The sequence below is a fragment of the Ochotona princeps genome, chromosome 16 (genome assembly GCF_030435755.1).
Source record: "Ochotona princeps isolate mOchPri1 chromosome 16, mOchPri1.hap1, whole genome shotgun sequence".
In the NCBI taxonomy this organism is placed as follows: domain Eukaryota; kingdom Metazoa; phylum Chordata; class Mammalia; order Lagomorpha; family Ochotonidae; genus Ochotona; species Ochotona princeps.
Window position 1 is genome coordinate 47,293,169 of NC_080847.1, and position 17,658 is coordinate 47,310,826.

The window sequence follows — 17,658 nt, forward strand, 5'->3', positions numbered from 1 at the left end:
AATCTGTACTGGGGTGCAATTGTGGGATGTTCAAGTTCAGGGGTGTGTGGGGGGGGGGCTGAATAAGGGCATGGAGACAAATGGAGCTGTGAGCCATGGTTGTGGAGACGAAAACGAGGGCGGGAGAAGGAAAAGAAAGGCACTGATAAGCTGAAGACGTATGAGGTTTGGTGGCCAGATGGCGCCTACAGAAGTGGATTTGGGCATGTACACACCAAGCGCAGCATGGGGATGGGAGAATGGGGAGTAGGGGGGGAGGCGATCCCTAACAGCCTCTCGCCCCCAGGTGGACGGCCAGGTGGTGACCCTCCCAGTGCAGTTGGGCGCTGAGGTCCACATGTGGCGGCAACAGGGCCAGGTGCGCTTGCAGGTGGGCACCAGGCTGCAGGTGCACTTCAGCGGGCGCCACACACTGCTGCTGCGGGTGGGACCCGAGTACCGGGGCCGGTTGTGCGGCCTCTGCGGCAACTTCAACGACGACCCCGATGATGACAAAGTGCTGCCTAGCGGGGCACCGGCCCGCAGCGACGCTGAGTTTGGCAATGCCTGGCAGACCCAGGACAGCGGGCCCAGGTGAGTGGCCATGCAGGGTCACAGAGGGTGGTCTCTGCATGGGAGAAAGGTAAGGTTGGGGGCGAACAGTAGGAAGCTGGTGATGCTACAAGTGGGACCACAACCGAGGGCGCCAACCACAGACAAGCATTCATTCTCCTTAGGAACAGGACCCTTCTTCTGCCTGGTGACTTATAGGAGAAACTGAGGCATGGAGGGGCTGTTGCTCACCAGCATCCTGGTGTGGCAGATGGTGGAACTAGGGTTTGAACCCCAGAATCTTGGATCCTCAGCACATTCCTCTCTGTCCACTCGGAAGCCACTGCGACTTCACTGGCGACATCGCCTGCAGTCGCCAGTAACCATGGCACCTTTATGCATGATGATGTTCTCGGCACGTGTGACTCCCCAGCCTCCAGCCACACAGCTGTGTTCTGTGTCCCCACGTGGCTGTGCTGAGGGAATCGGTGGTTTTCAGATTTTGCTGAAGAGGCAGAATAGGGATTTGAACATTGAGGCTGGTTCCTAAGTCTGAGTTGAACAGCTACGGCTGCATGCCGTGTGGCTGGATAGAAACCCTATGTGGCTGTGGCCTTAAATGTTTTTAATGCCACTCATGAGCTGGCCAAGGTCAGCAAGCAGAGCCTGGCAGGTGCTGGCTAGTGGAGGCGGCCTGGCAGGGGCTTTGGCCGGGCAGGAGGTGGCTGACTACGACTCGTGTCCCTTCAGCTGTCGACAAGACCTTGGGGACACCCAGCCATGCCAGGACAGGGCCCGAGTGGAGCAGCTCTGTGGAACCCTCACCAACCGCTCCGGGCCTTTCGCCGAGTGCCACTGGGCTGAGGCTCCGGCGTCCTACATGCATGCTTGTGTCTTTGACCTGTGTCAGTACGGCACGGGCAACCGCATGTTGTGTGCCGCGCTCGAGTCCTATGCCCAGCTCTGCAGCCTACGCAGCATACGCCTGCCGGAGTGGCGCACCAGCCTGGGGTGCAGTAGGTGTCCCTTGTCCCTTGGCGTGGCTGGGGTGATACCTGCCCGGGCCCACTGGGGATCCTTCACCCTCCTCCCAGGGAGACCCTAATCCAGTCAGGATTCCCCTGAGCCCACTTCCTGTATCCATGCCCTTGATCCTGACCTTAATCACAGATCATTGGCCCATGAACATATACTGTCGCAACCTGGAAGCTGCCTCAGTCAGTCCTTTCTCTGATGGAGGGGGCTAGGCTCACAGGGTGTGGTGCCCCCAAGCCACCTCTCCCCTCCCCCAGGTATGGCGTGTCCAGCCAACAGCTACTACGATTTCTGTGGGCCACCCTGCCCAGCCACCTGTGCTGACCTCAATTCCTCAACGCCCTGCACCCGCCAGTGCACAGCTGGCTGCTTCTGCCTGGAGGGCTTCGCTCTAGAAGCGGGTGTCTGTGTGCCCCTCGCTCACTGCGGCTGCCACCTGCAGGGTCGCTACATCCCTCTCGGTGCAGAGGTGCTGCCCACAGCCACCTGTGACCAGAAGTGTGTATGCCGGGGGCCCGGGCAGCCGCTTGAGTGCCGCCCTCACGCATGTGGGCGTCGTGAGCGGTGCCGCCAGCGCCAGGGAGTCTGGGGCTGTTATCCCATGCGCTTTGGGACCATGTGGCTCTATGGAGACCCCCACCTGCGCACCTTTAATGGGACCCACCGTCATGTCCGAGGGCCTGGCCGGGAGCTCTTGGTCAGAACATGCCAGCCACACCATGCCCCCTTTGCCATTTGGGTGGAGATCAGGCGCCTAAAGCCCTGGGCTGCCACCTGGGCCCAGCAGGTGGACGTGGATGTGGCCGGATGGCAGCTGTCACTGCTGGCGGGACAGTTCGGGATGGTCCAGGTGAGCATCACCAACTCTAGTCTTGCAAGTTGGGGGTGCCCAGGGCTTGGGGGAGGAGAGGCAGGTTCCAGCTGTTTTGCAGCACCAAAGGGTGGAAAGTTCTGGATTTGTCTGTGGCCTCCAGGATGTTTGTAACACTCCTTGTGACTAGTGGTCAGGCAGCTGGATTGGCAGTCTTGGCCATGAACACTGTAGGGACGCGGTCTCCATGGACTGGACCCATCTGGGCACTGTCCTGCTGCTGGAGAATGTGTGGGCCATGGGTAGATGGTGCAGTACTGGGTCCTGCAGCCTGGCTGCAGACTTTGCTCCATCATTTACTGGCTGCTGGTCTTGTGTCTCCATGCCTGTTTCCCACCTGTGAAGTGGGCCACAGTGGTATGTGAGGATGGGGAAGTGGAGACTGCCCGGGGCCAAAATATTGAGCGGGAACACAGAAGCATGTGATTGGTCAATAGAGCAGCCCACGGCCAGTGGCTGTGAAGCCAACACCGCCCCCAGCAGGTGGAAAGCTTAGGTCAGGGCACATCCCTCTAGCTCAGAGTTCTCTGTGGCTCAAGTCACTCAGAGTGACACCGTGGCCTTTGTGTCCCTGTGAAGTCAACCCTGATCACCCCTCTGCCCTTGTCTCCTCCATCGGTCCCTCTCTACTCTGTTTTAGCCACACCTGGAGCAGCCAAGGCAAGCACCCGCCTCAAGGCCTTCGTGCTGCCTGTTCCTTCTGCAGCAATGCTCCTCCTGGTAGTGCTCACTTACCCGCCACACCCCCATCCTTCAAGCTTCAGCTCAAGTGTCCCTTTCTCCAGGAAGTCCTCTTTGACCACCGCTCCCTCCCCCAAGTCTCTGTTATAACCCCCAGCCATGTCCTTTCTTTCAAAGCACTTGGTAGTGTTTTCATTTCTTAAAAAAACTTATTTGTTTTCATTGGGAAAGCAGATATACAGAGAGAAGGAGAGACAGAGAGAAAGATTTTCCATCGTCTGGTTCACTGCCCAAATGGCCTCAACAACTGGAGCTGAGCCAATCCAAAGCCAGGAGCTTTTTCTGTGTCTCCCACATGGGTGCAGGGTCCCAAGGCTTTGGTCTATCCCCCATTGCTTTCCCAGGCCACAGGCAGGGAACTGGAGCAGACGTGGAGCAGCCAGGACACAAACCGGCAACCATATAGGATGCTGGTGCTTGGAGGTGCAAGTTAGCCTGTTGAGCCATCTCACTGTCCCCTTGGCGTCAATTTCTATCTTTTCTATGAATCACTGCTTCTCTGTCTTCCTCTTTACATAACTTCCAAGGCTATGGGACTTTGTTGTATTTTAAAATGGCCCCTAATGCCCAGAAGGAATAGACTACCCAATATACAAGTTAACTGGTTTCTCCAGAAGGAATAGCTTGCACTGGAGACAAGCAAAGCAGGGAAGGGAGCGGTAGAGCGAGGAGAGCCTGAGCTTACAGGCAGCAGGCATGGCCTGCATGAAAGCCGTGCAGCCAGGAGGAACCGCAGTGGGAGCCGCTGCAGCCGGCCTGGCGTGGGTGGGAGGGGGTGAGGATAAGAGAGACCGGAGGAGTCTGGATTTGGGCTGAGTGTGCCAGAGAACTACGCCAGTATCCGGAGGCAGGGATGGACTAGGTCTGACCTAAAGCTCCATGACCGATGTATGGCAGGGGCCCCGGTGGGGCTGTTGTGAGGTCAGCGGCAGCTGGACTCAGCTAGGCCTTCTGCATTGCAGGTGAATGGATCCCAAGCCCGCCTGCCCCTGATACTGGCTGGGGGTGCGATCCGGGCCTTCTCCAGCTCCTCAGCCATCACAGTCCAGGCAGCTTCTGGCTTCTCCGTGGCCTTCCATGAGACCCGAGCCCTGTGGGTGACAGTGCCTGAGACCTACACAAGAGCCCTCTGTGGCCTGGGAGGAGCCTTCGATGTGGACTTGCAGGAGGACCTTGGGGGTCCCAATGGCACGTGGCTCCCCAACATCCCTGGCGCACCCATGGGCCCAGCACCCCTGTGGCCACAGGACCAAGAGGCAGCCATGTATCAGACCTCCTGTGGGGTGCTAGGTGCTCCAGGGGGGCCTTTTGGGGCCTGCCACAAGAACGCAAACATTCAGGTCCTTGTGGAGAACTGCATCCTGGACCTCCATGCCACTGGGGGTGCGCATGACACACTGTGTGCCGTGCTGGGGAGCTACACCCGGGAGTGCCAGCGACGTGGCCTCCCAGTGTGGCCCTGGAGACATCTCGTGGCCTGTGGTGAGCCAATGTTCCCTGGCAGCGGTGGGAGGGAGGGGGGTCTTCCCCAGCTGGCCCACTACTACCATCATTGTCAATACCACAACCATCTTTACCAGCACTGCCATGACCACCATCATCAATATCACCATCATTATTATCACCACCATCATCACTAATATTACAACCATCACCACCATCATCACCAATACGACAACCATCATCATCACTACAATCATCATCATCAATATCAATATCACCATCATCATCATATCCATCATATCCATCAATACCTCCTAGTGGTGCCTGCACCTTCCTCTCTTTGAATTTACCTGTCCTTCGTCCTTCCCTGGCTCCCTCCTGGTTGGAATGCTGGTTGGAGTGCTGATAATGCTTAGTTTTGTAACCTCTCTCTCTCCCTCTCCCCAGAGCTGGCCTGCCCGCCCCACAGTCACTATGAACTCTGCGGTTCCTCTTGCCCCAGCTCCTGCGCTGAACCTGCACTGCCCGACAGCTGTCCCACGCCATGCCAGGAGGGTTGCCAGTGTGACCCTGGCTTCATGCTCAGTGGCACGGACTGTGTGCCCCCCACGCAGTGCGGCTGTTCCTTGGAGGGGCGCTACCACCTGCTCGGAGAGATCTTCTGGGCAGGGGAGCGCTGTGAGCGGCTCTGCTACTGTGAGGCCTCCACTGGCATGGTGCGGTGCTCCCCGTACTCCTGTGGGCCCGGGCAGCGCTGCGGGGTCCTCAGGGGTGTGTTTGGGTGCCACGCGCTCTCCCCTGGCACCTGCCAGGCAGCCGGGTGCTTGGACATTAACACACAGGACGGGAGACCCGATGAGTTCTCAGGCACCTGCACTTCTGGTTTTGCCACATCTGAGGGCACCTCTGGCTCTCTGCCCTTTCACAAGGTAGAACTTGGCAAGGAGGAGAACAGTTCTGACTATCCTGCCGAGATTATTCCAGTGACATCTTTCCCGGTGCAGGGGGTCCACGCTTGTCTGCAGAGAGAGGTAAGCTCTTGTTTACCTCCTGGACCGTCTAAGCTCAAAAGAAATGTGACTCTCCTACCGGAATGTCACCTGTACTCTCCTACCGGAAGTACAGCAATTCCGGGCCCACGGAGTTTCTCTGCACATCAGTTTGGTTGTGATTCCTACAAGTAACAGCGAATGTCATTAACACATATTCAGAGCAGTCTGATTTTCGATGACATAACTGAAAATTCCAAAGGGGTGTCAGACATGGTTCGATCAGGACACTCAGCTTCTCCGGGTTTCTCTTGCTTCATGGTGCTCTCTCAAGTTATTAACTTTGTCCTCAAGCTGGCACTTCTTGTGGTGATCAAATGATTTCAGAATTTCCAGGCCTCGGAATCTATATTGCTCACTGCCTAACACAGCACTCAAGTCTTATCCCAGCTACCAAATCAAAGTCCTAGCATCACTTTTAAAATATATATATATTTATTTATTTGAAAGGTAGAGTTATAGACAGGCAGACACAGATAGGCACTAACTTCCCAAAAAGCTTCAAGGACCGACAGTAGGTCAGGTCAAAGACATGAGCCTGAAACTCCATCTGGGTCTCCCACGTGGGTGCAGAGCCCTAAGTATTCAGGCCATCCTCTGCTGCTTTCCTAGGCACATTCGCAAGCAGCCGGATGGGAAGCAGAATGGCCAGGATTCAAATTGGCACCCATATGGAATGCAGGTTTAGCCTACTCTGCTACAATGCTGCCCTTTTCCTAGGCCCTGCTAAACAGTAATTGTGGTGCCCAAGTTGTCTTCCATCCATCAGATCCAGTCTGAGGAGCCGTAGGATGGCAGGCTGCAGTGGGAGCCCAGCCCCACCTCCCTCACTCTCCCCAGCAGTGGTGTCCTCAGATTCCCCCAGCCAGAATTTCCCCTGGCAACAAATCTTCAAAGGCTGTCAGGGCCCTCGTGGACTGCTCCTGAGACCCAAGACTCCATCGGGGACTTTGGTGGCCGTGTTTTCCAGGCCCGAGGGCCCCTGCCCACAAGAGGCCCATTGTTGGCTGTGGGAAAGCACAGCCCCGCCCTCCCACCCACCCCTTCCAGGAAGGGAGCAGCCACCAGGATTAGTCACGCTGCCTGCTCCCACACAACAGCCCTGCTGGTTGCTGGTTTGTTGGTGGCTGGTTACAAAGGGCAGCCTGCAGGCTGGGCACCTGGGGCACCCCAATCACAGAGGGAAATGGAGGCACTGGCTACAGACTTGCTTGAGGTCACATGGTGAGAAGGTGGAGGAGCTAGGAATGGTAGGTTGATTCTGAGTTAGAGAGAGAGACAATCTTTCATCTATTGGTTCACTCCCCAGATGCCACAATGGCTAGAGCTGGAGCAGGCTGAAGCCAGGAGCCAGGAACTGCTTCCTAGTGTCCCATGGGAGTACGGGGGCCCAAGCACTTGTTGGGCTGTTCCCAGCTTTCCCAGGAGCATTAACAGCCGCTGGATGGGTAGTGGAGCAGTAAGACTTGAACCGTGCCCACATGTCATACAGTGCTGCCCGTGATGCCACAGTGCAGGCCCCTGGGATTTGAACCCAGGCTCTGCATTCCTTCCTCCAGGCATCCCCCTTCTTTTTGCTTTTTCAATAACTGGCTGGTGTGTCCCTGCCGCGTGACTGAGCCCTCCACACCTAGGGCTATGGAGCAGCAGGGAGAACGGCCATGGTTCTCCCTTGCCTGAAAGCTCACCCCAGAGCTCATTACAGCACAGCCCCTGCCAGCCAGGAGGAGATGCTGGGGGATAGGGAGGATGGTAGATTGGGAGGGCAGGGGTGACTACATGGGAGACGAGAGTGGACACAGAATGGAGTGGCCAGGAAGGCTCCATTGAGGAGGTGATGCTTCAGCTAAGCTCTGGGGACAGAGGAGGGGGAGGGAGGACAAGGCTAGCAGAAGGGATGGCGATGAGGGTCTGGGTGTGGAGCTGATGGGTGCCCAGGGAGGTCAGCGTGGTGAGAGCCAAATGCCAAGCAGGAGAGGGATGAGGAGAGCGGGTGATGATAAGCTCGGTGGGGCAGTGATAGGAGGCAAGGGGCACAGGTGGCACGCGGGGCACGGGAAGGACCTTGACCGTGACCTGGATATGAGGTGCACTCAGGGCAGGTTCTGAGCTGACTCAGCTGTGTCCCAGGCTCCCTCTGGCTGCAGGTGGGGAGTGAGCTGTGGGGGCAGGGAGGGGAACACAGCACCCCTCCCCCAAGGAGGCTGCTGGGCTGTTGGGGGGGGTGATGGAGAGCATAGGGGAGGGGCCAGGGTTGGGACCAGGAAGGAGAAACAATGTCACATTGTCTCTCTCTCTCACCCTTGCCATCTGCGTGGGGGCTCTCAAAGCTGTATGGACCTTGGAAACCTTCCCTCCTCTCCTGAATCCCCAGGCTATGGATTGAGATCTGGGTGGGCATCTGACTCCCATCCTTTTGAACTGTCTTGTGGGTTTGCACCTGCCCTGGAGAAACATGACCTGCCAGTGGGCAGTGAGGCCAGCAGCTTCCATGGCAGGACCAGGGGCTGCAACAGGACCAGCCAGGCTCCATGCCTGCAGACTCAGCATCCTGTTGCTGCAGTCAGCCACAAGCCTGCCTGCCGCTCCTGGCCCCAGCCCGCAGAGCTGGGCTGCCAGCAGGGGTGGCTAGGAGGGAGCGGAACTAGGCACTGCAGGATCCCAGCCTGTGAAGCGATCCGATCCGGGAGGGAGAAAAAATTAAGGCATTATGGGAGGAAACACAAGAAGGCAGGCTGTCGTCAAAAAGGAAAAAGCATAGAAGAGAGAATATCACATCATTCCTGGAAAAATGGGACTAAAAGAATTTTTTTTTTACATTGGAAAGTCAGATACACATAGAGGAAGATCTTCTGTCTGTTAGTTCACTCTTCATGCGGTCACAACAGCTGGAGCTGTGCTGATCCGAAGCCAGTAGTCCTCCGGGTCTCCCATGTGGGTGCAGGGTCCCAAGGCTTTGGAGGTTCTCAGCTTGTTTCCCAGGCCACAAGCAGGGAGCTGAATGGGAAGTGGGGCTGCCAGGATATGACTCAGCATCCATATGGGATCCCACTGTGTGCAAGGCAAGGACTTCAGTCGCTAAGCTACCATGCCGGGCCTAAGGCAAATTTATTTTAAAGAAGTTTTAAAACCCAGACATCATTTCTCATGATACAGATTTTCCATGACTTTTTTTTTTAACACTTCATATATACATATATATATGAACTTAGCATATAGTATGTATCAGACATAAAAATGTCATGTCTTACGTTTATTTAACATTTCACTTACTTAATTCTAGACTTTTCCCTACACGCTTTGCTCTTTTTGTTTTGTTTTTCAAGATATAATACATTTTTTTTCTTTGGTTTTTGAAGACTCCCGGTGTGGTCACCATGCCCAGAGTTGAGTTAATCTGAAGCTGGGAGCCAGGAGCCTCTTCCAGGCCTCCCAGTCTGGTGCAGGGGCTCAAGCACTTGGTCCAACCTCTGCTGTTTTCCCAGGCCATTAGCAGGGAGCTGGATGAGAAGTGGAGCAGCCGGGACTCGAACTGGTGTCACTACGGGATGTCGGCACTCCAGGCAGAGGAGTGCTGTACACCATCGCACTGTCCCCCTCTGCAGCTACATTTGTCCTGAGCCGCTTCTGTCTCAGAAGTCTTTCCCATCTGCCCCTTCACTTATCCAGGAGTTTCCCCAAGGCTCAGTCCTCTCTGTCGTCCTCTCTGTCCTCTCTGTCGTCAGCTCAGTCCTGCTGGCGGCCATGGCCTCTCCTCCGCCAGGGTCATGGTCCTGGCAGTCTTTGCCGTGTCCCTGATGCACCCTGAGGACGCACCTGACTGGGTTCTAGACTGTCACCAAAGCCACTGAAGAGGAGGGGGATCTGAGATGGGACCAGAGCAACTGGAGCCTCCTGCTCCTGTCCACCAAGCCTCCATGAGGCTTCAACCCAGGGCAGAGAGAAATTGTGGGCTTGATTTCAATGCAGCCGACAGGCAGCTGAGAAAAGGTGGCCTTTGGAGCCAGGCCTTGGGAAGTGGGAAGGGTGAGCTATGTATCCCAGAGGGTGTGGCTGGTGCAGGGAGCCCCAAGGGCACGGGAGCAGAAGCCAGCCAGCTAGGATTCCCTCCAGGAGCACCAAGGAGCCAACTGGGGACAGAGTAAGTGACAGCACAGTTGGTCCCTTGGTGACCTCAGGGCCATGATGAGACACATTTTGCTTGGTTTACAAAGTGCTGAGGAAATGAAAAAGCCAGTCACCCACATTGAAAAACCAAGCGATTTCATCCTAAGCACCCACCTTTGTGTCTCTCTAGGTGGACGCCAGCCTCAGGGGTGTGTGTGACTCAAGGAGGTGCCACACGGACACCGCACAGAGGCACCTCAGTGTCTACCCTTCTCCCACAGGTGTCAAGGCCGAGTACCACAGGGAACAGCTCCACAGTTGTCCAGGCAGCTGCACGCACCTGTCCGTCCAGCCCTTTGCCCCCATCATGTCCCAGAAGTGAGACCCTGGAGTACGGAGGTGACACAACTTCTCTGGTCCAGCGAGGCCGCTTAGTGACCCAAGCAGAATCCCTCTTGTGAGTGGTGGGGATCCATTGACGCCTCTGTCCCGCAGCCCTGAGCTGGCTCCTCTACTGCTGGAAGCTTGAAGAGCAGTCAGATGAAGGATCCACAATTAATAAATTAATTAAAGTTTGAATTGATGCCTGCACACTCCTCCAGGCCTCCGATGCTGTGCTTGTGCTCGGCACCCCGCAAAGCTTTGTGATGTGTAGAAACAACCTGTAGGTTTGTGGGTTTTTTTTGGTGTGTGCAAGGATTCCAGGATACTGAGTAGTCCCACTCAATCACAGCCTCAACACAGGCTTGGGGGCGATGGGGAGGAATGATCCCCAAACTCAGAGCTGTGGGGGGTGAGATGATTCTAACAATTGTGGTTTCTGTGTAGTCTGCGGCTGGGGTATGCTTACCATTTGGCCAATGAGAACCTGTGTATGTGACAGGGGCCCTGCAAGATTATGTTGCCTGGTGACATCACACCTGCCTTGGTTGGTGTGAGAACACTCTAAGATGTTTGCATAACAACCCAACCACCCAAAAATACCCTTCTTGAAAAGTATGCCTGCTGTTACATGGTGCGAGTCACTTATCACAATAGGGGACTTCAAAAAACGAGTGGAAAATACAATTCATTCATTGTGTCTTTTTAGGCTTCCTTTTTTTTTTTTCTTTTTGAAAGTTTATGCATTCATTTTTTTTAAGATTTATTTTATTTTTATTACAAAGTCAGATATACAGAGAGGAGGAGAGATAGAGAGGAAGTGGAGCGCCGGGATTAGAACCGGGGCCCATATGGGATCCCGGCATGGTCAAGGCGAGGACCTTAGCCACTAGGCCACGCCGCCGGGCCCTACGCCTTCATTTTTATTTGAAAAGGAGAGACACAGAAAGATCTTCCATCTGCAGGATCAGTCCCCAGACTCCCACAGTCGCGGAGCTGGATGGGTAGTAGCCCGGAGTCAGGAGCTCTATCCAGGTCTCTCACACAGGTAACAGCGGTCCACTGCACATCAGCAGGAGGCTGGATCAGAAGCAGAGGTGGAACTCAAACTCAGGTACTCCCAGGCAGTCTTTGGAGTGGTTCCAAGTACATCTTTCCTTTCCATATTGTGATGAACAAATGCAAGCAACGGAACTAACGTGTCTGTTCCAATGGACGTTTAATGCTCGCTTGTGGGTTCCAGAAACTGGCCTGCAGAAAGCCAGCTGCAGTGGCAAAGTCCTCTGGCCCTTGTCAGTCAGCCTGACTCGGTCAGCAGGTCTTTGATGGCACCCGAGCATGGGCTGTACGACATCACCCGCATCAAGGCGACACTGAGGTCTCCCAACCCATGGCTCGGCCTCTTTCACATCTTGTTTGGAAGCTGCCAGATGGCACAAAACTCCCTGACAGCTCCTCTTTGGGGTGGAGTCAAGCATTGTCAGATTTCTTAAGGGACTGCACTGGCACTTGAGACAGCCCGCTAGCAGACCCTGGCAGGTGGTGACCACTGCTGGGCTGGGCAGCCCAGCCCCTCCTCGCTGAGTCGCACAGTAGTTCTTGAGACCCCAAGGTTTGTTCCTGGCCTCTTCTACTGATGGATTAAACTATTACTTTCCTTCACCCTCAAACCTTATCTTTGTTGCTTTCATTCAGCCCTGCACTCTGCTCCCTGCAGTCCCTGGCCAGTCACTGTGGGCTTGTCCACAAGGATCACCAATCCACAACACACGAGTTTGGCACAGTCACATTTAGCCTAGGAAGAGCTTGTGGTTGGTCTGGGTAGAGGAAGCCCCAAGACACTCAGGCAGCGGAATGGGAGAGCAGAACCAGGACCAGGGCCATGGTGTAGCGGACTGCTCTACTTCTGACTCAGCTCCCTGCTTATGGCCTGGGAAAGCAGTGGGGGGTGGCCTTGATGCTGTTGTCCCTGCACCCACACGGGAGACCCAGAAGAAGCTCCTGGCTACTGGCTTCAGACCAGCCAAATGTCAGTGGTGGCAGCCATTTGGGAGGCAATCCAGTGGATAAAGACACCTCTCTCTCAGTCTCTCCTTTTTTCTCTGTAACTCTGTCTTTGCAATAAAAATAAATAAATCTCTCAAGATTTATTCAGAGACAGAAAAATCTTCCATCTAATAGTTTACTCCCCAAGTGACCACAATGACCAGAGCTGATCTGATCTGAAACCACGAGGTTCTTCTGAGTCCCCCAAACAGGTGCAGGGTCCCAAGGCTTTGGGCCATCCTCTACCGCTTTCTCAGGCCACAAGCAGCTGGATGGGAAGTGGAGCAACCAGGACACGAAATGGTGTCTATATGAAATCCCAGTGCTTGGAGGTGGAGGATTAGCCAGTTGAGCCAGTGTGTGGCCCAAAAATAAATAAATTTAAAAAAAAAGTTCAGGGCTCGGCAGCGTGGCCTAGTCGCTAAGGTCCTCGCCTTGATCCCATATGGCTGCTGGTTCTAATCCCGGCAGCTCCACTTCCTCTCTGTCTCTCCTCCTCTCAGTATATCTGACTTTGTTATGAAAATAAAATAAATCTTTTAAAAAAAAAAAAGTTCAGAAGGGAAGTTGTTAGAAGTCTCTGACAGCCTCTCTTGCAACTGAAGTGCTTTTTCTGAATGGCTTCTAAATATCTGGGCCATTTTTAACACTGGGGATTCCCTGTATAAAGATCCAGGTTTTTGACATGTATTGACAACCCAGCAACAGTTGGCTGGTTCTGTGGAGAGGCTCTTTATTCCTGTAATAAAGCTGGTTTTTAAAAGGTAGCACAGGGCAAGCGCTGTGGCACTGCAGGTTAAGGTGCCTGGGATTCAATCCCGTCTCAGTTCCACCCAGCTTGAGAATGTACCCTGAGAGGCAGCAGATGTCGACAGCCCTGGGGGAGACCCAGATGGAGTTCTGGGCTCCTGGCTTCCATCTGACCCAGCCTGCCTGTTGTGGGCACTTGGGGAGTGAACCAGGCCATGAAAGACCTCTCTTTCTCTGGCTTTTGAGTAGATGAAAGTAAATGAATAAACCTTAAAAGTAAATAAATAAATAAAAACACTTGGGTACAGCACAGTAGCTTAGTGGCTGAAGTCCTTGCCTTGCATCTGCTAGAATCCCATATTGGCACTGGTTCGTTCCTAGCTGTTCTACTTCCCATCCAGCTCCCTGCTTGTGGCCTGGGAAACCAGTCGAAGACGGCCCAAAGCCTTGGGACCCTGCACCTACAGGAGGCCTGGAAGAAGTTCTTGGCTCCTGGCTTCAGACTGACTCAGGTACAGCCACTGTGGCCACCGCGGGAGTGGAACTAGCAGACGGATCTTTCTGTAAATTTGACTTTCCAATTAAAAAAAAAAATCTTAAATAAATACTCTGTATGGGCAGCCCTGTGGCATAATATGTTAAGCCTGTATGAGCTGGTACCCCCTGTAGTCACCAGTTCGAGTCCCAGTTGTTCCACTTCTGATCCAGCTCCCTGCTTCTTGCCTGGGAAGGCAGTGGAGAACGGCTCAAGTCCTGGGGTCCTTGCACCCACACAGGAGACCCAGAAGAAGCTCCTTACTTTGACCCTTCCGGCTCCAGCTGTTGCAGCCACGTGCGGAGTGAGCCAGTGGATGGAAGACCTCTCTCTATTTTTCTATTTCTGCATTTCAAATAAAAATAAAATATATCTTTTGAAAAAAGCAAAATGGACTGGAGGGCAGAAGAGGCAATGAGTTGAATCTAGCTTCTACACCATCCCCAGCCTGACCTTCAGAGGTAACCACAGGTGCCACTCTCTAAAGACAGCAGATCCATGTGTGCGTGTACGATTTTCACAAGATCGTAAACGGGAGCACACTATGGTTCCACCACCTTAGCAAGGTGCCTGGGAGAGATTTCTGGGTCTCTGTCTGGGACCTCTTGCTCCTCTCATGGAGACAGGACCATAGTTTTTGGGTGTATATAGTTGCCACTTGCTCTTCTTCACTCACTCACGGCTGCATCCCTCTGGCCCCGGCTTTGCCCAGTCTAACACAGAGCAGGGACAGGCACCTCACCCCAAGCCACCACTCAGGGCCACTCTGCTCTCAGTTGCCTGCAGTTCCAAGAATTCCCAGCAGAGGGAGACACCACCCCATTGCCAAGACCACCAAGGGGTCTTCCCCTGCCGGGTGGAGGTGGGTGGATTCGGAGACACTAATCCTTGAAACCTCTGGGTTAGGCAGGCTATGCCCAGACAGGCACAAAGGCCCCTTGGCTGGCCTGGAGTGATCTCCTGCCTCCAGGCTGTCCTTCCTGTTTATATCCCCCACCCACTGAGTGCCCATGGTTCCTCCTTCTAGGATCTAGCCCCACCTCAGTGTGGGTGGGAGGAGGCCTTGTCCTATTATGGGGCCTGAGATGTCAAAATTACCCACAGGAATAGGCCGGTGACTGAGCGGGCTCGCATTCCTTCACCTTCCCGCCATGATGAGAAGTGGGGTGTTGTGTGGGGATCCTGTTCCCTGCTCCCAGCGGTGGCCTTTCCCCACCCCCACCGCCATGTTGGGGTCGCCCGGAGTCCAGCTGGTGACCACCCCTTCCCTGGCCCTGCCCCTCCCCGTGACCCCAATCCTCCGCCAGCCACTCAAAGGCGCCTTGTTCTTCCTCCAGCCCCCGGACAAAAGTCCCTCTGTGCGGAAAGCGGAATTGGGGGGAGAGGGCACCCCCAACTGGGACATGGGGGGGCTGCGCAGACCCAAGCCGGAAGGAATGCCGGAGGAGGAGGAAGAGGTGTGGGAAGAGAGGGCGTGCAGGAGAGGGTTTCACCTCCTGCAGGGGGGCCTTGATGGGAGGAGGCAGCCTTCTTCTAACCCCCTTCCCCCACCCCTGTCCTCTCCTCCAATCAGGGTCCTTTCCAAAATCCAAGCATCTGGCTCCCAGCCTCTCTGGACGGATTCTGGTTTAAGAAACTCTAGGCTTGCACTCGGGTCCAGGTCTCAGTCTCGCCACCACAGGATGGGGATGTGGTTCGGTCTAGGGCTCCACAGCTCCCCACCCCAGCCCTGTGTCCCAGAGAGTCTCCCCAGGTGTGTCCCACTCCCCCATGGCCTCGGTGATGGCGGCACACTCTGCTGAACCTCAGACCTTGGGATTCCAGCTGGATTCCCCGGTGGGAGAGCAAGCTGGTCCCACAAAACACATGAACCGGGGCTGCCACGAGGAGGTGCTTCACCCACTTCCTCTACCCAGAACGACCCCACATTTTTCCTTTCACGGTCCTGTTCCAAGTCCCACTCTCCCCCACACCTCACCTGAGGCTGCTGCCATCCGGGGGCACCCTGGGGAGCTGCTTCCAGCCCTTGGTGGCCAGGGAGGGGTGCAGCTGTCTCTTTAAGAGCAGGGACGGGGTGGGGGAGCCCCAGAGCCTGGGGAGCCAGACTTGTTCTCTACCTGCCCAGGTTTGCTCAGGGCGTGGCAGTCGAGGATAAAGGCAGGACTGGCTGGCAGCCCCCATTTTCTCTGCTTTTTCCAGAACCTTGCTCTGTGGTGAGCCTCCAGGTGAGCTGCTGGGCCCTCCCCAACTCCCCCTTGTGTGGCCCCCTCACATCCCCTGCTACACAGACACCCCATCCCTGCCTCTCCTTAACTACTACCTCCTTCATCCTCTACTGGGGGTGCCGAGCCAGTGAGAAGTGAGGGTTACCACCACCCATGGTCTTGGGCGTCTGGAAATGCAGGATGGTGTCTCAGAGGAGCAGGGGTGCAGCAGGAAGGGGCTCCCAGGAAGATGAAGGCAGGAGAGTCTGTGTGGTTGTATGGGTCTTGGGGCACCCTGACCTGGAGCTCTGTGGGTCTTGGGGGAGCTGTGAAGGGAGCGGGGGTGCTGGTTGGGCTATTCTAGGACAGGAGGGACAGGGGCTCGCTGAGGGTGGGAGCAGAAGCTGTCCTGTTTGCCATCAGGATCTGTGCAGACAATGCAGGGAGAAACCAGCTGCCATATGTATCCTCTGCCTCCATATTCACCTACATTGTGGTGGGTCCCAGAGCAGCCCAGGACCCCTCCATGGAGCACCAAGGGCACACACCCAGCGGGCAGCAGCCTCCGGCAACCCTGGGCTAAAGAAGGCTTGTGCAGAGGCCCTGGGAGCAGGTGTTCCCATTCACTAGTGCTGTCTGGGGTAGGGATGCTGGGTGAGGTCATGGGAGGCCGCCGGTGGCTGGAAGAGCCCGTGGGAAGAGGTTGAGCAGATGCAACTCAGCAGGCCCAGTGAGGAGGGCATGTGACAAGTGGCTGCATTGGAGGAGCCTGGTGGGTGGCCATGGCAGTGTCTCACAAGGATGGCGCAGGCCTGGAAGGTGACATGAAAGAGGAGAGCAGGCGGTCTCACTGCAGGGGCTGGCATCCTTGAGGGGTCACAGAGCCGGGGGCACCAGCTGCAGATCGGTGCCCCTCGCTGCCACCAGCCCTACCTGTTTGCTCACTCCAGCTCTGCCTCAAGATGCTGAATGCCTTAGGAGTGATTTCCAAGGCTGCGCGGCCCATTTCCCTCAAGAAACAGCTCCTAGACTCCGAGGAGGAAGCCGGACTTGCTCCCTGCTTGCCTGGGGCCCGCAGGGAAACAGGGAGACCACCAGCATCCCCTCACCCCCAGCCGCCTCCCACCGAGGTCGGAAGGGGACACATGGCAAGCTCTGCACCACTAGAGCACACAGCACAGCCAGCTCCGAGCCCAAGTCTTATTGGCCAACAATGAAATGGGGACTGGATGGTGACCCCACTCCTTGTTGGAGGGTTGAGTGGGTGAAGGCACAGCGAGGTGTTTGGCCAGGGTCCAGCACAGGCAAGCCAGGATTAGCTCTTGCTGTCAAGTTCATGGCCATAGATGATTATAGCAGTAGGGCAGGGGGCGGGGGGCAGGGAGCAGGCATAGGTGTATGGGGAAGCTTAGGATCAGTGTCCAAGGTTGTGGGAGGTGGAAAGGGGAGGAAGAACTTTCTGGACAAACCTGCCCCAGAGTGGGCGGGACTGTTTGCTGCGCAAGGGCCTTGGTAAAGCCCCTATCAGGATAGGGAGGGGATGGCAGGGGAACCTGCCTAGGGGTAGAAGTGGGGCAGCAGCAGGGTGGGGAAGCCAGACAATGGAGCTGAGGCTGAGTCTGGACACCCCAAACCCTGCACCCCACAGAGGGGGACTGGACGGTGCAGGCAGGCCTGGGCAGCCGGTTGGCCCCAAGCTGGAAGCTGCAAGGCTGGGCAGAACCAGGCAGGCTCTGTACTGTCTATGGCTCACACCCCAGAACCTGGGCCCCCTGCCACTTGGCACCCTGATTCCCAAAACACCCTGAGGCCCTAACAGACCTGACTTGGCAAGCAGCACCCCCTGGAGAGCCAGCTGGAGTTTGGCTTCCCGGCCAAGTGAACGACCCAGGGCATTCACTCCGCACGTCCCACCTGCGAGATGGGCTAGCAGCGGCTGAAACCGCCCAGGGCCGCCCTGGTGTC

At 55.7% G+C, this 17,658-nt stretch overlaps 1 protein-coding gene across 2 annotated transcripts; it reads left to right on the forward strand.

Moving 5' to 3' along the window:
* The first annotated feature begins 269 nt into the window (after positions 1-269).
* LOC131482287 (IgGFc-binding protein-like) lies at positions 270-10,329 on the forward strand. Of its 2 annotated transcripts, none has more exons than XM_058675092.1 (6): positions 270-573; positions 1,282-1,547; positions 1,824-2,416; positions 4,141-4,660; positions 5,069-5,652; positions 10,059-10,329. In XM_058675092.1, the coding sequence occupies exons 1-6, from the start codon at positions 338-340 to the stop codon at positions 10,236-10,238; spliced, it is 2,379 nt and encodes a 792-aa protein (XP_058531075.1). In that variant the 5' UTR covers positions 270-337; the 3' UTR covers positions 10,239-10,329. The 2 variants fall into 2 exon arrangements, with proteins under 2 accessions (XP_058531075.1, XP_058531076.1); XM_058675093.1 differs by having other exon boundaries at positions 356-573; positions 1,282-1,551.
* The last annotated feature ends 7,329 nt before the right edge of the window (positions 10,330-17,658 follow it).

Coding starts and splice junctions, on each gene's coding strand:
- LOC131482287 (XM_058675092.1), top strand. CDS start 338: ATGTGGCGGCAACAGGGCCAGGTGCGCTTGCAGGTGGGCACCAGGCTG. Junction 2,417..4,140: donor GACAGTTCGGGATGGTCCAG/GTGAGCATCACC, acceptor TCTGCATTGCAG/GTGAATGGATCCCAAGCCCG. Junction 4,661..5,068: donor GAGACATCTCGTGGCCTGTG/GTGAGCCAATGT, acceptor CCCTCTCCCCAG/AGCTGGCCTGCCCGCCCCAC.